The 20,971-nt window shown below is 41.1% G+C and overlaps 1 protein-coding gene across 3 annotated transcripts in view; it reads left to right on the top strand.

Moving 5' to 3' along the window:
* The first annotated feature begins 2,097 nt into the window (after positions 1–2,097).
* The window catches only part of PCDH7 (protocadherin 7), a 403,732-nt gene continuing 384,858 nt past the window's right edge, over positions 2,098–20,971 (top strand). For 2 of the 3 annotated variants that reach the window (XM_040625075.1, XM_040625076.1), the window contains exon 1: positions 2,098–5,292. In XM_040625075.1, the coding sequence (XP_040481009.1) occupies positions 2,098–5,292 (3,195 nt within the window). Of the gene's footprint in view, positions 5,293–11,497; positions 13,388–20,971 lie in introns of those variants that run through there. The other variant, XM_040625077.1, reaches the window with a different exon arrangement.

The following is a 20,971-nucleotide window of genomic DNA, read 5'->3' as shown; positions in this document are numbered from 1 at the left end:
TTTGAGAAGGGGGAGAAGAAAAATAAACCTTTCCTGACACCCGCTCCAGCGCTCTCACACACGCACTCGGCATTAGTCAGGGAGAGGAGGAAATTTACCAGCCCCAGGGAGGGAAAGCAAGTCCCCCGAGAAGACTGTGGCTGCACTCGTTGGGGAGAGGGGGAAAGGCTTTGGCTTAAAGGGGACGGGACTGGCTGGACTGTGTACACAAGGAGTGCCCCCCCCGGAGCTGAAGCTGGGCTTTCCGGAGCGGGGCGGCTGGTTAGTACTCCCTCTGCCTTCCTCCCCTCAACCTTCCTCCCTCCCTCTCTGCGAGTGTGTAGTTTCGGCGGCTTAGACTGCTACAGCCACCGCCGCCGCCGCCGCCGCAGCAGCAGCTTCAGGGACAAGCTTGAGCCGCAAGCCAGCCAGCAAGCTCCCAGCAGCAGCCGCCACTTTGGGCAAACTTGCGGGTTTCCGGCTTGCGGCTAGCGAGCGGGAGCTTCCTATTTGCCATTCAGTGTCTTTGAGCCTTGGCAGTCCAAGGGGCGGCGAGCGCGCCCGCACCAGACTCTCCCAGACGCGAAAGGGGACGAGACAACTGCGGAATTCACCCGCCGTGCCAGGGCACTTCCGAGGCAACAACCGACTGGCACTTTTTCTCCCCTTGGCAAACTGGATTTTTTTTTTTTAAGCTACTTGGCAGCTGTCTCTGACTCCACCTCCCACTCACCCCCTCCCCAGCGCCTTTGGCTTTTCTTCGGAAATCCGGACAGAATTGGGCATCTTTGTTAATTGCCGTTGGGGGAACCCGGCCGGAGGCTTTCGCCAGGCCAGCGTCGCCTGAGCACCGAGCCTGGTTTGCTCACCTTTGAACTGCAAAGGGATCAAGTTCAGCTTGAGTTGCCAGCATTGGGACTGGGAGGAGGGAGAGGGAGCGTGCAGGGAGAGAGTGGGAGAAGGGGAAAGGGGAAAGGAGAGGAGGGAGGAGAGAGGAGAGAGGAGGAGGAGGGAGGAGAGAGAGGGAGGGAGGGGAGGGATCGAGAGAGAGCGGGGAGAGAGAGAGGCTGCAATCTCCTCCCTGAATCGCACACAGCGCTGCAGATCCCAGTGCTCCGAATTGCGGGCCGAATGCAGGTGAGGAAAGGCACGGACTCTGCGGCTGCGAACCCAAACTTGGGCACCGCGCGGTGCGCACAGCTCAGCCTTCGCCCCCGCGGGCGAACGGCTGCTGCGGTTTCAGGCGGCGGCTTCGTGACTAATGACCTTGCGCAGAGTTGTTAAGAAAAAAAGAGAAATCCGAGCTCTTTGGGGTGAGAAGGGACTGACTCTCTGGGCGTCTCTGAAGATGGCTCGGACTGCTCTTCGGCGCGCGGGGGGGACCCGGACGCGGACCGCTGTGTGACGCGAGTGGTCTCCACTGCACGGTGCCCGAAGCGACCTGCCAGGGATTTTTCATTCTCGATCTGTTGACTGGCTCCCCCGCTGCCAGAGCGGAGTCAGAGTTCAGACTGGCTTGTTGCTGGCCCCAGCGCCTCGTGCAGGAAGCAACTCACGTTTGCCTGGGCAGCCGGAACAGAAGCTGGGTCTGGAGTGAGTGGCTGGAACGTGAATTGGACTCAACTCGAGTAGCAGCAAAAACGAACGGGGTTGGCAGGCGGGGGAGGCTGCAAGCTTGTTCCCCGCCGCTTCCCGGCTCCACCGCCCGCCTGGCGGAGCGGTTCCGGCCCCATCCGACAGCGCAGGGACGGGAGCCCGGGATCCTCCGCCCGCTGCGGGGATGACTCTGGGGGGCGCCGAGCCCGCGGCGCGCAGTGTCCCGTGAACTGTGAGTACTGCGACTGAACGGCGGCCGGCGAGCGGGCGATTAGCACCCATTGCATGAATTATGAAACAATAACTTTCGGAAGAAGCAGAAGAAAGGGAAAAAAAAAGAAGGATTTATCGCTGGTCCCCCTGGCCGACTCCGCACGGTGCTCTTGCCCCCTCCCTCCTCTCCCTTCCTCCTTTCCCGGAGAGAGAAGAGGACTGGGAGGAGGGCAGGCGGCCGGCCCCCGAGGAGGGGGGCGCCAGGGGGGCTGTGATTAGAAGGAGCAGTAGCAGCAGCAGCAGGAGAAGATGCTGAGGATGCGGACCGCGGGATGGGCGCGCGGCTGGTGCCTGGGTTGCTGTCTCCTCTTGCCGCTCTCGCTCAGCCTGGCGGCCGCCAAACAACTCCTCCGATATCGACTGGCCGAGGAGGGCCCAGCGGACGTCCGCATCGGCAACGTCGCCTCGGACCTGGGCATCGTGACCGGCTCGGGTGAGGTGACTTTCAGCCTCGAGTCGGGCTCGGAGTACCTGAAGATCGACAACCTCACCGGCGAGCTGAGCACGAGCGAGCGGCGCATCGACCGCGAGAAGCTGCCCCAGTGTCAGATGATCTTCGACGAGAACGAGTGTTTTCTGGACTTCGAAGTGTCGGTGATCGGGCCCTCGCAGAGCTGGGTGGACCTGTTCGAGGGTCGGGTCATCGTACTCGATATTAACGACAACACACCCACCTTCCCGTCACCGGTGCTCACGCTCACGGTGGAGGAGAACCGGCCGGTGGGCACTCTGTACTTGCTACCCACCGCCACCGACCGTGACTTCGGCCGCAACGGCATCGAACGCTACGAGCTGCTCCAGGAGCCCGGGGGCGGTGGCGGCGGCGGCGGCGGCAGCGGCGGCGGCGGCGATGGCCGGCGTGCGGGGCCTGCCGACAGCGCCCCCTACCCCGGGGGCGGCGGGAACGGCGCGAGCGGCGGCGGCCCGGGCGGCTCCAAGAGGCGGCCGGACGCACCAGAGAGCGGCGGCGGGACCAACCCCGGTGGCCGCAGCAGCGTGTTCGAACTGCAGGTGGCCGACACCCCGGATGGCGAGAAGCAGCCACAGCTGATCGTGAAGGGGGCGCTGGACCGGGAACAACGCGACTCCTACGAGCTGACCCTGCGGGTGCGCGACGGTGGCGACCCGCCGCGCTCCTCTCAGGCCATCCTGAGGGTGCTCATCACCGACGTGAACGACAACAGCCCCCGCTTCGAGAAGAGCGTGTACGAAGCTGACCTAGCCGAGAATAGCGCCCCAGGGACTCCCATTCTGCAGCTGCGCGCCGCCGACCTGGACGTGGGGGTCAACGGACAGATCGAGTACGTGTTCGGAGCGGCTACAGAATCCGTGCGGCGGCTGCTGCGCCTCGACGAGACGTCCGGCTGGCTCAGTGTCCTGCACCGCATCGACCGCGAGGAGGTGAACCAGCTGCGCTTCACAGTCATGGCCCGCGATCGCGGGCAGCCCCCCAAGACGGACAAGGCCACGGTGGTCCTCAACATCAAGGACGAGAACGACAATGTGCCGTCCATTGAAATCCGCAAGATTGGGCGTATCCCACTCAAGGACGGGGTGGCCAACGTGGCCGAGGATGTTCTGGTCGATACCCCCATTGCTCTCGTACAGGTGTCCGACCGAGACCAAGGCGAGAACGGGGTAGTCACCTGCACCGTGGTGGGTGACGTGCCCTTCCAGCTCAAGCCAGCCAGCGACACAGAGGGCGACCAGAACAAGAAAAAGTACTTTCTGCACACATCGGCCCCTTTGGACTATGAGACCACCCGGGAATTCAACGTGGTCATAGTGGCGGTGGACTCGGGCAGCCCCAGCCTCTCCAGCAACAACTCCCTGGTTGTCAAGGTAGGAGACACCAACGACAACCCGCCCGTCTTCGGCCAGTCAGTGGTGGAGGTTTACTTTCCGGAGAACAACATCCCTGGAGAGAGGGTGGCCACGGTGCTGGCGACAGACGCTGACAGTGGGAAAAATGCAGAGATTGCCTACTCTCTGGATTCTTCCGTGATGGGGATCTTTGCCATTGATCCTGATTCTGGGGACATCCTTGTCAATACGGTGTTGGACCGGGAGCAGACGGACAGGTATGAGTTTAAAGTTAACGCCAAAGACAAAGGCATCCCGGTGCTGCAGGGCAGTACCACGGTGATTGTGCAGGTGGCTGACAAGAATGACAATGACCCTAAGTTTATGCAGGACGTTTTTACCTTTTATGTGAAAGAAAACTTGCAGCCCAACAGCCCTGTGGGGATGGTCACAGTGATGGATGCCGACAAGGGGCGCAATGCGGAGATGAGCCTCTACATAGAGGAAAACAGTAACATTTTTTCCATTGAAAATGACACGGGGACCATTTACTCCACAATGTCTTTTGACCGGGAACATCAGACCACATACACATTCAGAGTTAAGGCTGTGGATGGGGGAGATCCTCCCAGATCAGCCACAGCCACAGTCTCTCTCTTTGTGATGGATGAGAATGATAATGCTCCCACAGTTACCCTTCCCAGAAACATTTCCTACACTTTACTGCCACCTTCAAGTAATGTCAGGACAGTAGTAGCTACAGTGTTGGCAACAGACAGTGACGATGGCATCAATGCAGACCTTAACTACAGCATTGTGGGAGGGAATCCCTTCAAGCTGTTTGAGATTGATTCCACCAGTGGTGTGGTTTCCTTAGTGGGAAAACTCACCCAAAAGCATTATGGCTTGCACAGGTTGGTGGTGCAAGTGAATGACAGTGGGCAGCCTTCCCAGTCCACCACAACTTTGGTGCATGTGTTTGTCAATGAAAGTGTCTCTAATGCAACTGTGATTGACTCCCAGATAGCCAGAAGTTTGCACACCCCACTCACCCAGGATATAGCTGGTGACCCAAGTTATGAAATCAGCAAACAGAGACTCAGTATTGTCATTGGGGTGGTTGCTGGAATTATGACAGTCATTCTAATCATCTTAATTGTAGTGATGGCAAGGTACTGCCGGTCCAAAAATAAAAATGGCTATGAAGCTGGCAAAAAGGATCACGAAGACTTTTTTACACCCCAGCAGCATGACAAATCTAAAAAGCCTAAAAAGGACAAGAAAAACAAAAAATCTAAGCAGCCTCTCTACAGCAGCATTGTCACTGTAGAAGCTTCTAAACCCAACGGACAGAGGTATGATAGTGTCAATGAGAAGCTGTCAGACAGCCCAAGCATGGGGCGATACCGATCCGTTAATGGGGGGCCTGGCAGTCCTGACCTGGCCAGGCATTACAAATCTAGTTCTCCATTGCCTACTGTCCAGCTTCACCCCCAGTCACCAACTGCAGGGAAAAAACACCAGGCCGTACAAGATCTACCACCAGCCAACACATTTGTGGGAGCAGGAGACAACATTTCAATTGGATCAGATCACTGCTCTGAATACAGCTGTCAAACCAATAACAAGTACAGCAAACAGGTAAGATGCGTTCCAAATATATTTAAATATCCCACAAAAGGCTAATAACTCTGAGACAGAGCATCTTCTGTGAAGTTTTGTTTTCTCTTTTAAAGCTATTAGTTAAAAATGTAATTGCAGTAATTTAATGTTATTTCATAGATCATTAATTGAATACAGGCCATCTACGCAAGGTACACCATTGTATTTTGCAAGTTACCAAACCAGTGTTTGCTAAGCTACCTAAGAACGTATTCAAAGTAGGCAGTGTTTTGTACATCCCCTTATACTTGACAGTACTAATTCATCCTACGTTTTCTGTTTTCAGGATAAATATGTATATATTGTTTGGATGGTTAGCTTTAACCTGAAATTATTTTGTTTTGTGGTTACTAAGTGGATAATTGCATCCAGGGAGAAAATAAGCTACTGCCGGGACCTATGCAAATTGGACACTATAAAAGTTTTAGCTATGTTATGTATTATGTAGGATTTTACAGATCACGGAGGCTAGTTCATGCAAATACAGTACCAAGTCTGAGATACTTAAATATTGACTACTTTGACAAAAAGGTCGGCTTAAAAATATTTAATGATACGCAAATATCATGCAAAACTACAGTTTTAATACTTCAGTGTCTGCAACAATTAGACTTCTGTGAGGCTGTGCAGTTAGCACTCGGATTCTTCGTGTTTGGTGTTAAAAGTTTATAAGCAGAAGTAAAGTGCATGACCCATTTATTATTTAAGCCAAGCAACAGAAATGTTCTTGTTTGATGCACTGTGTACAAGAAAATTTTGGTCTCCATTGTGATATCCTGACACTATTAAGTTTATATGGAATATTGGATAGAGTTGTTTTTCACTGAAATGTGGAAACAGTTTAAAAAAGCATATTTTGAGATGAACTTCAGAAAATAGAAAATCTATCTTTGGAAGTTTTGCTTGTGCGATATATGTAATGCTCACGAAGTTTACTTTTTACACCCACCAAGTTCTGACACTCAGCAAGTAAAACCTTCTGGAAACTGCTGTGTCTAATGCTGTAGCAACCCCACTAATAAAATGCCATATATTTCTTATCACAAGAACTCATCTCAAAAAATGCATTTATGACTGTCAAATAATATCGAATAATAGTTTTTCTATTAAATATACTTTGCATGTGGAATGTGCAATCTGAGAAGAATTAAGGGAAAAGAAAAAGTTGTTTTATAGCGTCATTAAAGATGTTATTGATGGGCTCATTAAAGACAGAAAAGAGATATTAATTCCTTATTGCTTTCATAGTTTTAAAAATCAATTTCCTAAAGAAATATTTGCTACTTATAGTACTTTATTGTAGCTATTTGGATAAGGAGAAACAGACTTAACATGATTTTATATCCAATTATCAAAGCAATCCAAGAAAATACAGGCTTGAACTTCATTACATCAAATGGCTTTTGAAAATATGTGATGCCCGTGAGCCTGAGTTACTTATTTCTTTTAACCTGAAATTTACTAAGTGGAGGGTTTATATTTGTGGTGTTATAGCTTTACCTGGAGTTAGAAGAAGATCTTTGTTTTGTTTTTGGTACTTTTATCAGTTTTGTAAGCAAGGACACTTCTAGTTAAAATAATACTACTTTTCCAAGATGACTTAGAAACACCCACAAATAAATTTAGATCTATAGAAATTTCCTTGGAAAATTATAACTTGTAGTGCAAAAGTGTGTGAAGACATCTTTCTGCAGCATGTTTACTTCTTCGCTGTCATCCTAATAGGACGTTTTGTCCCGTGGCTGAATAGCATTTGCATTCTAAATTGTGTCATCTTAAACTCTGGAGCGGACATATCAAGTGGCAGATTTATAGATATTTTATACAACCCCCTCATATGTTCTGTGCTGTCACTTAAGCTTTATTTGGCTCATCAAATGGGGTTGGCTCTATATTCTTGAATATTGAAGACAGCCAATATCAAGACTGTTGTGGCATCCTGTTTAAAAGGCAAAGTGATATGCTTATAAATAAAGTAATGTGTGGTGTTAGACTCTTAACAGAGCGAAGAAGTCCATATACCAAAATAGAAAACCTGCAAAGCCATCGGTATAAGTCATACAGTTTGCCAAAAGTGACTGGAAAACTTGTATGTCTTTCGGTATTCAAAAGCTGTGTAAAGTTTTAACCATAATAAATAGCTGAACCAAAATGAAATAAGAATGAAACACATTCCCCTTAATGTAATTAGTAATAGTAATTGATACTCTTCATCTCTTCAATATTGCTGTCAGGGGACAAGGGATCCATTTACAAAGTTACAGTCTGTTTAGACATCTGACACAATAAACAGGATCTTTTTTTGTCCTGATTTTTGTTTATACCATAAGTAGATTTCTATTTTTATTTTTTTAAATATTACCTTTAATTGTTATACAACTGCCAAAATGTATTTTCTATGATTAAATTTGATGTAAAATAAAAAAAAATAAAGAACACAGGTTTTGTTATAATTCGCCTCTTTGATACTGAATTTATCTGAGGAAAACCCTGAGGGATGCCGTACTTTAATTCCTTAGGATAAGGATTAATTAAAAATCAGAGATTTTATCTGACGTAAAGGCTTCATTTTATTTAAAATGTTCTTGAATTGCCTTACCATAGTTCTTTACCTGCGATATAATGGAAGTGGTATCTGTTTACAGTGTTCTTATCTTCATGAGACTTAGACATATCGAAGTGTTGCTCCTAATTCCTGGTAATGGTTATATTGTAATAAATTAAACAGCTTTGTGGAAATAAGTTTGTAAATAATACCCCTCCCCCTTTTTGGTTTTTTTTTCACAGGGTCTAGAAATTTTCAAATCCAGCTTCTATAGTTACTCTTTGGCAGAATCTAGAAGATGTGTATTGCAGAGTTGCTGTATTTTTTTTTTCTTCTGAAAATCACATCTTAGCAAAACTGATGATGTAGCCCAGGTTTCCATAGTTCAGACCTTTGCAGTTCAAACAAAAGCCCTTGCTCTCAACTAAATAATGTGACTAGTTGAGCAGAATGTGGATCATTGACAGCATTGTTGAGATTAAGTGTCCACCTTTCCTTTGCTTGGTAAACCTGGTTTTAGTGGTGGTTCAAGTTTTGTGACTTGGAAGTACCCTTGTGCTTTTGACTTGTAAAATAAAGGCAGAGGCATTCTATTTTTCTACTTATTTCTTAATCTTCAGAGTTTTATTATGTGTTAAATATTTTTCAATTTTCTTAAAGAATACTCTAATTCTGAAAGATTAGTAAACATATAAAATTATAGTTACTACTTTGTTTATTATTTTTAGGTCCTGTTGAGTTTATTCATGCCATGCTGTTATTTAGATAATGCACTGGCAAGTAAAAATTTTATTGTATTTAGTAATGGAAAGTAAAGTATTTTACTTTTGGCAAGAGTAGAGAAGATACAGCTTGAATAAACATTAACTTAAAAATCCATTTGTAGCTGATGCAGAAATACTCAAGAAAAATTCATATTAAGTCCAGTGACAGTTTCCCTTGCCTTTGGAAATGTGGAATGTAGTCTGAATAATGTTCTCTTTAATTGATCAAATTGTGTTCAATATATTCATTGTATACTTAGTAAAAAATATGGCAGAAATTATTTTTTAAATTACTTCCAGTCTGGAAGCAAATGGATGACTTGCCATCATCTATGAGAGTTCTCAGCACTGAGAAAACTATATATCAATTTGTCTGTGTATGTATATTACACCATACATACTATAGTAGAAATGCACCTGCAGAGTGATGACAGCCACAGCTTCTAGTTTCAATTTGATAAGCACAATTTCTACAATATGGTTCTTCTGTGTATAACCAAACACTTTCAGGAGGTACAGTGCAGCTGCCTTTGGTGGAATTTCTGTTACATTTGGCCTGATACAATAGATAAGTGGCTAATAACTGATGAAAGGTTATGTCTTTAGTTGGGAGATAACTACTAAAGCGACATTACCTAGATTTCTCGATGTCTGTGAGGAAGGAAAGGGTCATCCACTGATTTGATCTACCTTGAATATATAAATTTTTATGGAAGTCCAGGTAGAACAATTTGAAACTTATCTCAAACTTATCCCAAGTTGCTTAGTAACCTAGACCTGAGACCACAAAGTCAATTCATAGATTTTAAGTAAATCATGCAGCTGGATAAATACAGCAAAATCATTCTTTCGTGTTATCTTCTATTTTTGAGTAATTACATACCTTATATGTGGAAAAGTGTACACCTAGTATCTCTTTCTCTTTCTCTCTCTCTCCACACACACAAACACATACAGATATATTCATATAAACCAACTATGGTGCCATTAGACTTCTATTTCATTGTAATATTCATACATTAATATACGGAACATATTTGAACTTGAGACACATGCAAAAGTGAAAGAAAATATAATCAGCCATTTAGTGTTTGTATCTAAAATCACTGGAGTCATCACATTTTGGAATTAAAAGATATCATCCAGACCAGTTCCCTCATTTTGTATGAAGAGAGACTGAGGCCTTTCTCTGTCTGTACCTTTGGGGTGTGAATTTGGTTTTCTGCTGATTCCTTGACTGATGGAATGAAACTTAAGAAGTTGAGGCCTTTATGAAAAAGTAACTTGGTTGAGATCACAAGATTATTGAGGAGACACTGTGGATACAAGTCATGGAATGCAGAGGACAGTGTTTTTGGTTTTTGTCATGCTACCTCTAGGAATAAAATTGAATTTACATAACTTTCTCTGTATGTATTTCAATAGAGACAGAAATCTGCTGAGCTCTACCTGTGTCTGTATAACTATGTATTTGGCTATGAAGACTGACTTTCTTGCAATAGAAAAGAATTCTGTTGTAGGCTCTGGTTTTTATCTGTAAATTACTGGGGAAATTATAATTCAAGTTTTGTAGACAGTCAAAAGAAATTAATGGTTCTTTTCCCCTATGTAAAATAGCAATTGATGACACTCATTGAAGTAACTTAACACTGTTTAGAACATACATGCAACAGGTTAATTGACAGAATTTTTAATTTTAACAGAACCATGACAACAGATGTAAGCTCCTCTCTGGGATTAGTATATCCTCAACAAAAACATAATTTTAATGGAAATTAATAGAAGATTTCTATACAGTGTGTATGAAGTTTATATGCATTCTATTTGGGGTAATCTTTTAATCTTTTTCATCAATGTGGACGATTCTATTTGGCTTCTATGCTCCTTTGCATTTTGTCGGCTTTGCAGGTGTGCTCTACCTTCGAAGTATCCTTAACACACAACCGTGAACTAATTTTTCCTCTACATTTGTTTTCTAGCAAATTTTTTTAAATGTGACATTTTTTTAATTTTTCAGGCTGATTGCCTCCTTTGTTAGGCGGTTAACCAATCTAGTGTATCATATTTTGAATTTATATAGTGATAAAATGCTAATGATTGAGTTTATTAATTTCAAGAATAAAATTTGAACTGTTTTAAAAACTGAATACAGTGTGACAACTATTGCTTCGCTGTAGCCACCAATGCTATTAGATATTTTACCATCATTCCTTTTCCTGGGAGAGACTGGTGGTGGAGGTGATGTTGGAAATTAAGTACAATAATTGTTTAGAGCTTTATGTTTAAGCTGTATATAAGAAATTTCTAGACTATAGCAAGGTTCCCCATCCATTTGTTTACTGTGGCTCTATAGAAAAGGTAAGATCTGTTCATATAGATCTTGAGTCAGCTTTACTTTTCTCTCTTATTTATTTTAAAAACCCTTAGAATCTTTTCTAAAGCAGGGACTCTGTTTCAGAACATTACACAGTGCTTTATTTAGCATTAGTGTTGTGGGAGAAATCACATTCCAAGAAGAATTGAGCTGAAACCACTAAAACTAATCTTAATTATCACTTCTGGTGAATTAATGTTTTAAAGGCAGAATAAAGGTTTATTTTCAGGAATTTGGTGATGTTTGTATTGAACTCTAATGCTTGTGTACAAACAAAAAAACTAAGCTTCCGAGTAGGACTCATCTGACAAGTTAACTTTTATCCCCCTGAGCATTTTTATTATTTACAAACGGACAATTTGTAAATAGAAATTCTCTGCACCAAAACCTCTACCACAGCATTCTGATTGGGTATAAGATATTGGGGAAAAAATCTTCATCGCACTTTTTTTTTTTTTTTTTTTTTTTTACCTGCATAAATCTTTATTTTCCTTCTTTCAGATGCGTCTACATCCATACATTACTGTGTTTGGCTGAATTCCACTCCAATATGATGCTCCATTATGCACCATACTCTGATGACCTTGCTACTCCGAAACCTGCTGGAGCCTGCCCTTGGCCGTGGGGTGTCAGCCAATCACTGCTTGTTTCACTTGTTGTGCATTTGATTTTCAAGGTTCCCCCCCCATTTAAAGAAAAATACTATTGAAATGAATAAACTTATAAAGGAAGCAGTATTAATAAAGAAATGTGCTACTAATGGATGTCTAAGTCACCAGGAATTCCATTCTCAAAGAGGTGGTTAGCAGAAATCGAAAAAAAAGAAAAATCCCAAGGCACATTTCAACAATAATTTTGAGATTAGCTTTGTGTGGACCCAGGAAAATTAAATCTATTGAGTCTTTGTCTGTAATACCTTAAATACCGACTTTTGGTAAAATCCTAAGTTGATCAATATTTTTAAAGGGCTATGGAATCAGTCTTTCCCAGACTGGTGAGATAATGTGTTAGAGTAAAAGATAGTGTCTCTTGCTCGTTCTGTGTGTGTATTTCTAAGTGTCACCATGTGTATTTGAGTGTGCTCCTAGACATCTACATAAGGACTTTGAGCAACATTTATAAAAAATATTGTCTACAAAACAAATTTGACAGATTAATTTTGTATTAAGCAGTTACTGCCAATGGACTGTTTTTTCCTTCATGTTGAAATATTGACCAAAGAGTCTGTACTATCTATAGAGTTTTTAAGTTTTTGTTGTTAAATTCCTTAAGAAAATTTGGAATCTTTCACTTGGACTTACTGAAGTCACTGTAGTCACATTCAGAAGGAATTTGTGGCTTCCTGCTTTTGTGGTACATTTATCTGAAGGCTCTTCTATTTGATGTCAAAGAACATAAATTCAGGCTGCTTCCGAGAATTCAGAATTTAGATATTGTTGAGAGAGAGAGTGGCTGAATTTTAGTTGCGTAAGTAATATTGTAGTTAAGTCAGGGAATCCTCTAGGATTACCCTCTAGGGTATAGTCCCTCTAATTCTCTATGTTTATATAGTTATGTCTCTGTTTGTTGTCTGTGTTTTTGTGCCTAAAAATAAGTGTTCCATGTGTAAAGTTTGATAAATTTATAATACATTTACCACATCATCTGCCCGACGAAGTTTTCCACATGTTTTGAAATACTAAGAATGCCAGATTCTTGGGATTTTTTGGTGAATTATTGTCAATATAAAAGCCCTTTAATAAAAATAAATAAATACTTGAAGAATACTGGGGCGCCTGAGTGGCTCAGTTGGTTTAGCGTCCAGATCTTGGTTTCGGCTCAGGTCATGATCTCAGGGTCGTGAGATCGAGCCCCATGTTGGGCTCTACGCCGGGCATGGAGCGTGCTTTAGGTTCTCTCCCTCCTTCTCCCTTTTCCCCATACCCCCCCACACACACATGCACACACACTCTCTCTCTAAAAAACAATAATAATAAATAAATATTAGAAAAATACTAAAATGTAGAGTTATAGGAAATGTACTTTAAGCCATGTAAATCTCTGATGTATATATTTCAAGATTTTTATTCTTTTAGCTGTGTAATTTTGCAGAAATGACATTTTCAGAAATATTTTTGAAACCGGAGTGAAATTCCTGAATAAAATCTAATTATCCTCAACTTCTCCATTTGTTTTGAGCACAAAGACCAGTATAAGAAGCTGGTGAAAGCACTTTCTGCTTCTTGAAAATGTCATGTTTCCTCATCAAAAGTAGTAAACTTCCTTAGGTATACTTTAAGTATGAATCCTGTAACAAGTCATATCAATTCAAAAACAAATCAGAGCAAAAAAGTCCAGAATTTTGGGATGAATCTAACTGCAACGACATAGAGAGGATATACATAATACATAAATACTTTCACAAAGAACATTCTAAGGCAGCATTTTGAAAACTTGGGTTGCAACCCATTATTGAGGCATGAATTGATTTAGTGCATCTCTACCACAATTAGGAAGATATGAAATAAAACAACCTTCCCAAGTACATCACCCATATAGTAAGAGTAAATGTCGTGTGCAATCCTTGTTTCAGCTGGGTATGTGTGCTCCTGTTCTTGGTTGCCATGGGGAAAAAAAAAAAAGTGTTTTGTTGTGGAAGCAGTTGTAAAGGGTTCAGAACCACTGTCCTTTGTTTGGGGTGGGAAACTAAGGCTGTTATTGGAAAAACATAAAAAATCAAAACAAAACAATTACACTCCCAAAGATTTTAATGTACTATTTAGCTGAATTAGAATCATCAATAGCATACTATTACAGAAGCAGTCATCAACAGCAAAAAGCTTTTGAGAAGCCCATTATCATTTCTGTGTGTGTGTGTGTGTGTGTGTGTGTGTTTGTGTGTTTTAATCTTTGAACATGTCATCATTGGTTCCTATTTTGCACAGACTTCCTCTTTCTCCACCTTTCTTGCTCCCAATAGTCACCCACCTCAGGTCTCTTGATCAGTCTTTGTGATTACTGGAATTTACCGTGTAGGGAGATGCCTGTGGACAGAGACAGACTCAGAACAAACTACCCAATACCCTGTAAATTTCAGCACTGGGATAGTTTGTTTTAAATGATAAAATACTATTTTATTTTCCATCACAAAATCAAAAGGAGAAAATGAGAATGTTAGAGACTGGTTTAATCACTTTTAACACATCTAATATCAGCATTGGTACTGGGTATGCAAAAAGTAATAAGATAGAGACTGTGCTCATGGAATTAACATATTATAAAAAGGATTATGGAGCAGAAAATGATAGATTGCATTTGCACCATGCTTCTTAAATTTCAAAAGCGTTGAATGCTGTTTGCTCATTTGCTCCTCAGAACAATCTGTGAGGAAAAGCACCATTGTTATTTCTGAGGTGGGGAAACTGAAGAAAGGAACAATTTATTTATGACTGACGGAACTAACTTAAGAACTTTATAAAGCCTTTGAAGAAATATCAGGTCGGAATTCAAGGGTACTGCCAGCACCTGGGGAAAGTTGTGCAAACTGTGCTTTTGAATACAGTCTGTTTTCTGATTTATCTGGGTAAAATCACCTCAGAAAAACTCCTTAGAACATGCCACGGGTTTGTCAAATGTTTTTGCAGTCACAAACTGCAATTAATACTAACAAAAGCAAAGCGAAACAAACAAAAAGGCTGTGGGCATCATGTGCAGATCTAATTAAGTAACTGGATTTGTAAACAACCCCGTGTGTGAATTATAATAAACCAACAAACACCTTAAGAATTGAATAAGTCACTGTAACCCTCACTCTATTTTTGAGGCTATCGCTAGAAAAATTCAAGGCCCTTAAGAAGTAAATCCGCAGTTTGAAATGTGTCTATGGGAATAATTCTCAATCTGTAACTTTGCAAAACACTTTTCTTAGATGCGTGTGGTTTTTTTTTTTTTTTTTTCCATTTCTTTTATAGAGATTGTATTAGTTTGGCGAGTCTTTAATACACAGTGCAAGGCTTTGGGAAGTAATTGAAACAATGGCTAGAACAAGTCACTTCATAGACAGGACAGTGCAAAAACAGCAAGGTAGGCAAGGTATATACCTGTAACTCACAGGAACTGCCTCCAAATCTGTCTGGTCTATCATGGTATTCCCAGTGCTTAGTAGAGTGCCTAGCATATAGGAGACACTCATAAATATTTGTTGAACAACAAACAAAGGGCCTGGGCTTTGATGCTAGATATCCTGAAGATCCCTTCATATTGGATCACTGGACTATGGTATGTCCACTTTTGTATCAGACTCTGAGTGTCCTAATTGTTCTTTTCTTTCCCTGCTGGGTGGATGTCTCCATGATAAAAGGCTACCTGCTGTGCTGGCTAGAGTCCCTGCCTTCTCTTTGTGGGTATGACTCTCATTTCAGTAGCAAATGAGAAATACTCTCATTTTCTCTCTTTCCTCTTTGGTTGTGGTATCAACACCAATCCCTTAAAAAAGATAAAATTAAACTACTAAGCAAATATGCAAAGCAAGGAAGGGAGGCACTGGCCTCCCAGTAGAGTTCTGATATATTTTGAAGGGCTATGAAGAAACATGCAAACATACTGGTTTTCAGTATTTTTCTTGAGATCCTTATTCTCATCTTGTACGGATTCTTGTCTTTATCCTTATCCTTTTACGTATAGAAAAGAACAGATACATATATGCCCAGGCATAGGCGTGAGTGTCTGTATTCATCACATTGTATGTTCTTGCAGATATCATCCATTCACTGTACCAACCCATGCTCACAGATAGAGTGTAAGTTTCTGGTTTTACTCTGAAAGCCCATGGTGAGCATCACTTTTAAAGGTGAGAGCCTGGAATATCTGTAAAGAGACAGTTTACTAAGGAAAGAGGTCTAGAAGAGAGAATATGCTCTTGGGAGTGACGGGCAGTGAGGTGGGAGCTGAGAAATGTCTTACAACTCCTTAGTGTTGAATCACTATGTTGTACACATGAAACTAATGTAACATTGTGTGTCAACTCTACCTAAAAACAAAAACAAAAACAACTCCTTAAGAGCCCATATTCAAAGGAGCATTCTTTTAAATTGCAAATGCAAATTGCAAATGACTTCTGAAGGAGTTGAGTTTAGTCTTTGCCACACCCTGGTGTAAATTGCTTTAAGCAGATAAATAGGTCAGCACCTCGCAAAGGTCAACAGTCTTGAAGAAATGAGGGTTCTGCTTAGGTCCTTGGGGGAAGGATGAGTAGCCTTCAGTAGTTTCAAAGACTAGAACTCTTGTTAAGGCACCAAATATCTCCAACTCCAGCTAGGCATCCAGGATGTAGTGAGATTGTATCAGAAAAAGGAATTTCACGTCTGACAAAAGCAAATCTTTGTGGCCTTGAATTTTGGCCCAAGGCCCTGGAAACCATAACGGTAGGTGGATTGAAATGATTGCAAGATTCAAGTCAAAAAATAGTAAACATCCACTTCCTCCCATTTAGACCAGGTGTTCCGGTTTGGTTTGGATTTTGTTTTTAGTCTGGAATATCATGCCCAACTGCTCTGTTTCCATTCATTTTCTGCTCCTGTACTTTGAGAGAAAGATAGGAACAAAGAAGTAAAAATGGAAGAAAGAAAAACCCACAACCACTGCATTAGCAACGTACTTACTTTCTCCCTCGTATTATTATTATTAGACTACTGTAATTAAAAAAAGTGGCCACATTATTGCCACGTAGCTGATTCTTGTCCTAATTTCATTCAGTTCTCAGAAATTGAATTCTAGTAGGTTTGTACTATAACCCAGAAACCTGAATTTTTAACACTTCCTCTATCTCAGTTCTGATTACAGATGGGAAGTCAGGCTACAACAGTTCTGGGTGAGAGCCCCTGAAATTCTTAACTTCTATCTGGTAGTTCACTTCTCGAAGGCCTCTGGCAAAATAGAAAATGAGCTGGATAAGGCGATCTAAACATCCGCCTTCTTGTGCTGGTTCTGTCTCTGGCCAGCGTGACCTTGTGTAAGTCCTTTGGAGTCTGGAAGCCTGTTGAAACTGTCCTCTGTCATTTTACATAACAACCCCTGCTCTGATTACATGACAGGGTTTATGGGGGATCAGATAAAACAACTGGGGCTTTGTAAAGCATTACCACAATTCAAGATAATATTTATAGTCACCCATGAATTTCTCTAAGCCTTCTTAAAATGTGTTTACACATTTGGCGTATTTTCATTACCCATCATATTAAAACGTTTTTTCGTTTTGTTTTGTTTTGTTTTTCCTTTGCGGGGGGAGGGTGTTTTAATTTGTCTTACTGCTTGTTTGAAGCATCTGCTATTCTCTTGCCCTGATTCATTTCTTCAAAGTTACGCTGATCCCTGATCAAGGTGCAACAGTTGTGGGTGTCTTTACTACGGCAACAGGCCCCGGATATTATCAGAAAGACTTCGGGGGCCTGTTGACAGCTTGGTGGTGAAGGAGGAGAGGAAAGAGCTCACCGCTGTAAAGCGAGTGGTTTAGGAACGGCTTGTAACAGTTTGATATTATCTGATATTATCCATTTTGACACTTAAAAAAATCCCATCATTTTTTTCAGTTATTTCTTCTTCCGTGCAATCTTTCCTGGGAATTTTTGTTTCACGCATCACAACTAGTCTCTAAGAACCATCGGTTAACTGAGCTTTTATTCTTTTTTTTTTTTTAATTTATAATGATTTTTTATTTTATTATGTTAGTCACCATACAGTACATCCCCGGTTTCCGATGTAAGGCTCGATGATTCATTAGTTGTGTATAACACCCAGTGCACCATGCAATACGTGCCCTCCTTACTACCCATCACTGGCCTATCCCATTCCCCCACCCCCCTCTCCAACTGAGCTTTTATTCTGAGACAGTCACTGTGCTTAGCAGTATACTACATTGTATTATTTACTCCTTTCTAACAACTCCAAGAAACAGGTCCTATTATTATCTCCATGTGATATATGTGACTGGGGTAAAGCAAAACAGAACTTCTCCTAGATCCCATCCCCTCTACATATAACAGGGTCCACTAATTCCCTATAGTCAACTCCCCTCCAACCTACTTCTCTCACCAAATCTGAGAATTTTTATTAGCGTGGTATCCCTGATAGATTTTAATTTACATATTTATGTATTTAGCATAGTATCCCTGATAGATTTTAATTTGCATGCTTAGGTTGTGGTATGCATTGTATTCCAGTCCACAATACCTCCTATGTATTCTTAGCAGGTTTACAAGAGAACCAGTATCAGCTTGCTAGCGCTGCCATACGAAATACCAGAGACTGGATGGCATGAATAACAGAAGTTTATTTTCTCGCAGTTCTGAACACCAGAAGTCCCAGATCAAGGTGCTGGCAAATTCCATTGCTGATGCAGACGCTCTTCCTGGTTGTAGGCAGCTATCTGCTCAATGTGTCCTCAGATGGCCTTCTCTCTGTCCCTTGCTCTTTCTAAGGGCACCAGTTCTAACAGATTAGGGCCTCACCTTCTGACTTCATTCAACCACAATTACCTCCATAAGGACTGTAACTCCAAATCACTCACATTGGGGTTCGGAGCTTCAGCATACGAAGTTTAGGGGGACACAACTGAAGTTCATTTTTTAGTTTATTACCTCTTAACTTTTTATGCAGATCATTGAATGCTTTCTGCAATTTTCAACTTTCACAGGAATTTGTGATATTAAGTAGCATCTTAGTTATTTTAATTTTGCCAACCGATAAGTACATCTAGGTATATTAATTAATGTAAAATCAATGTTTATATAAAATAGTCCAAGAATTTTTCCACAAAGGTAGGCGGTCTTTTTAAATGATGATAGTAATATGTAGTCTTAAATTTCTAGTATATTTTCAGCATTAAGATCCAAAGGAAAAGCCGTAGGAGTTAAGTGGGAAAGGAGTCAGTTGAAACTATAATAATGTAGGTTTAGTAATCCGTCTTTTCTAAGGACGCTCTCAGTGGATTTTCATGCATGACGGCATAATTGGTCTGACAAAGATCCCGTGGGTCTGACTTCCCTTGGCATATGGAAAGTGCCCAACACGTACTGAGGCTGGTACCACCCTTCGAGCGACTCTTCACCAACTATTGACATGTATGCATTCAATACACTGCATCATTACACGAATCCATGGACACGTGGAGGACTTTTTTTTTTATTGTGGCTCTCTATTTTCCTAATAAGGTTAAAAATTCATGCAATGAAATATGTAATGAGCGGCCTAGGAGCTATATATATGTCCAATGGGATGTAGGAAGTGGTGACTTTGTTAGGGTAATACAGGGTAAATTCATCAAAAGTCGGGAAGAGAAACTTCTTTTCTGCCCTTTGGTCAGAATTTCTAGGCAATGGACCGTAACAGCTGAATAGACTTTTTCTAAGAATTTCCTTTCTAAGTTTCTAGAGCTAATTTTACATTTAACCTCCTATATTAAAAATGGCAGATTAATCAGTTCTTTTTTTCAGGGAAATGACAATAATTGTGGCATGAACTTAAAGGGTTTTTTTTTTTATTGCATCTGAATCTGCTTTTCATTGCATTTAACTTTAAACACAAGGATCAATTTTAGATAGAGATGGCATTTCTATACAGTATTAGGAACAAAAGATAGTAATACCTATTTTTTTCCAAACCAATACACACTCTATTAGGTCAGGAACATTTAATTTGCTTTATTACTAAAACTTCTTGCTTTTTTCTTTAATGTTTTACCTTTAATAAGAAACCAGTGTCTGTGTGCATGTACATGTATGTATGATATGTATACGCATTTATATATGTACAGACACAGAGGTAATATAACTAACATTTCAGAGCCAACACTGAATGAGTGAGTATTGAATGCCAGTTACATAATTGTGTGCAAAGCATTGTTCTAAACACTAGAGAAGCAACAGTAATGAAAACAGATAACAATCTTTTCCCACTGAGATTCAATTTCAGTGGGATAATACATAAATAATAATAGCTAAACTTATATTACATGCCATGTCCTATGCACTGGTCAACATATTTTACATATATTAACTCCTTAAATAGGTGCAACTACCCTGTGAAATAGAGCTAATTATCTTTACTTGTAGATAGGGAAAGTGACACACAGCAGGGTTGAGTAATTGCTCGTGATCAACACAATTTGTAAAGTGGCCGAGCAGAGGGTCAAATACAGACAGTCTGAATACAGGGGCCACACCTTCAACCACTGTGTGTATGATTTACAGTCAACTAGTTCTAGGAGAATGAAATTGGATTCACTTATTTCTCTTAAAGGCTTCAGTGATATTTCAACCTTCCTATTTTATACCTTTTATACTCTGTTCTTGAAATTAGGTCACTCAGTCCAATTTTTTTTAATAGTACCGTCTTAAACCTTAATCAAAGTTAAAATCAAAAGGTGGGAAGGTAGATTTTAGACTAGTAGGTGCTTCCTCCTTCTATCCACTCTCTGCTCTTGGGAACACCTCCTTAATATGTTTTCCTTTTTTGTCATTTACCTTAGTGTTCTTTACTTCACTCAGTATTCATAGTCTGTTATGTATATTATTAATACAAGTAAGAAACATAAATTCATTATTTTTATAAATCTTCGTTTTATTTAGGGTAGGAAATGCCTTTTTATAGAGACTACAATTTTACCTAGAAGATTTTTAAAATATACATTTTATTTACCTTTCCCCAGAAAGAAAATACATGTTTTTCTTTTGGGTTTTTGGTTTTTGTTTTCTAAATATTCACAACATTTGAAAGAAAGCAAAGTAAAAGTGAATTCCTTATAAAATATTTTTTTTGTAGTTTATTCTCGTTTTCCTCAAATTAATTGCTCATTATTAAATATTCAATTAAAAATGACCTATATCGTATCATAGTTTTCCTCTTAAAATATTTTATTATTCTGTTTCTTTATGAGACATATTTTCAGCCCCCTAAAATGTGAATGACTACAACCAAAGCCCATTATGAAAATAATAATTT

Source organism: Ursus maritimus, unplaced genomic scaffold (genome assembly GCF_017311325.1).
Source record: "Ursus maritimus isolate PB19 unplaced genomic scaffold, ASM1731132v1 scaffold_8, whole genome shotgun sequence".
Lineage (NCBI taxonomy): Eukaryota > Metazoa > Chordata > Mammalia > Carnivora > Ursidae > Ursus > Ursus maritimus.
This window is presented reverse-complemented; position numbering and strand designations above follow the sequence as displayed.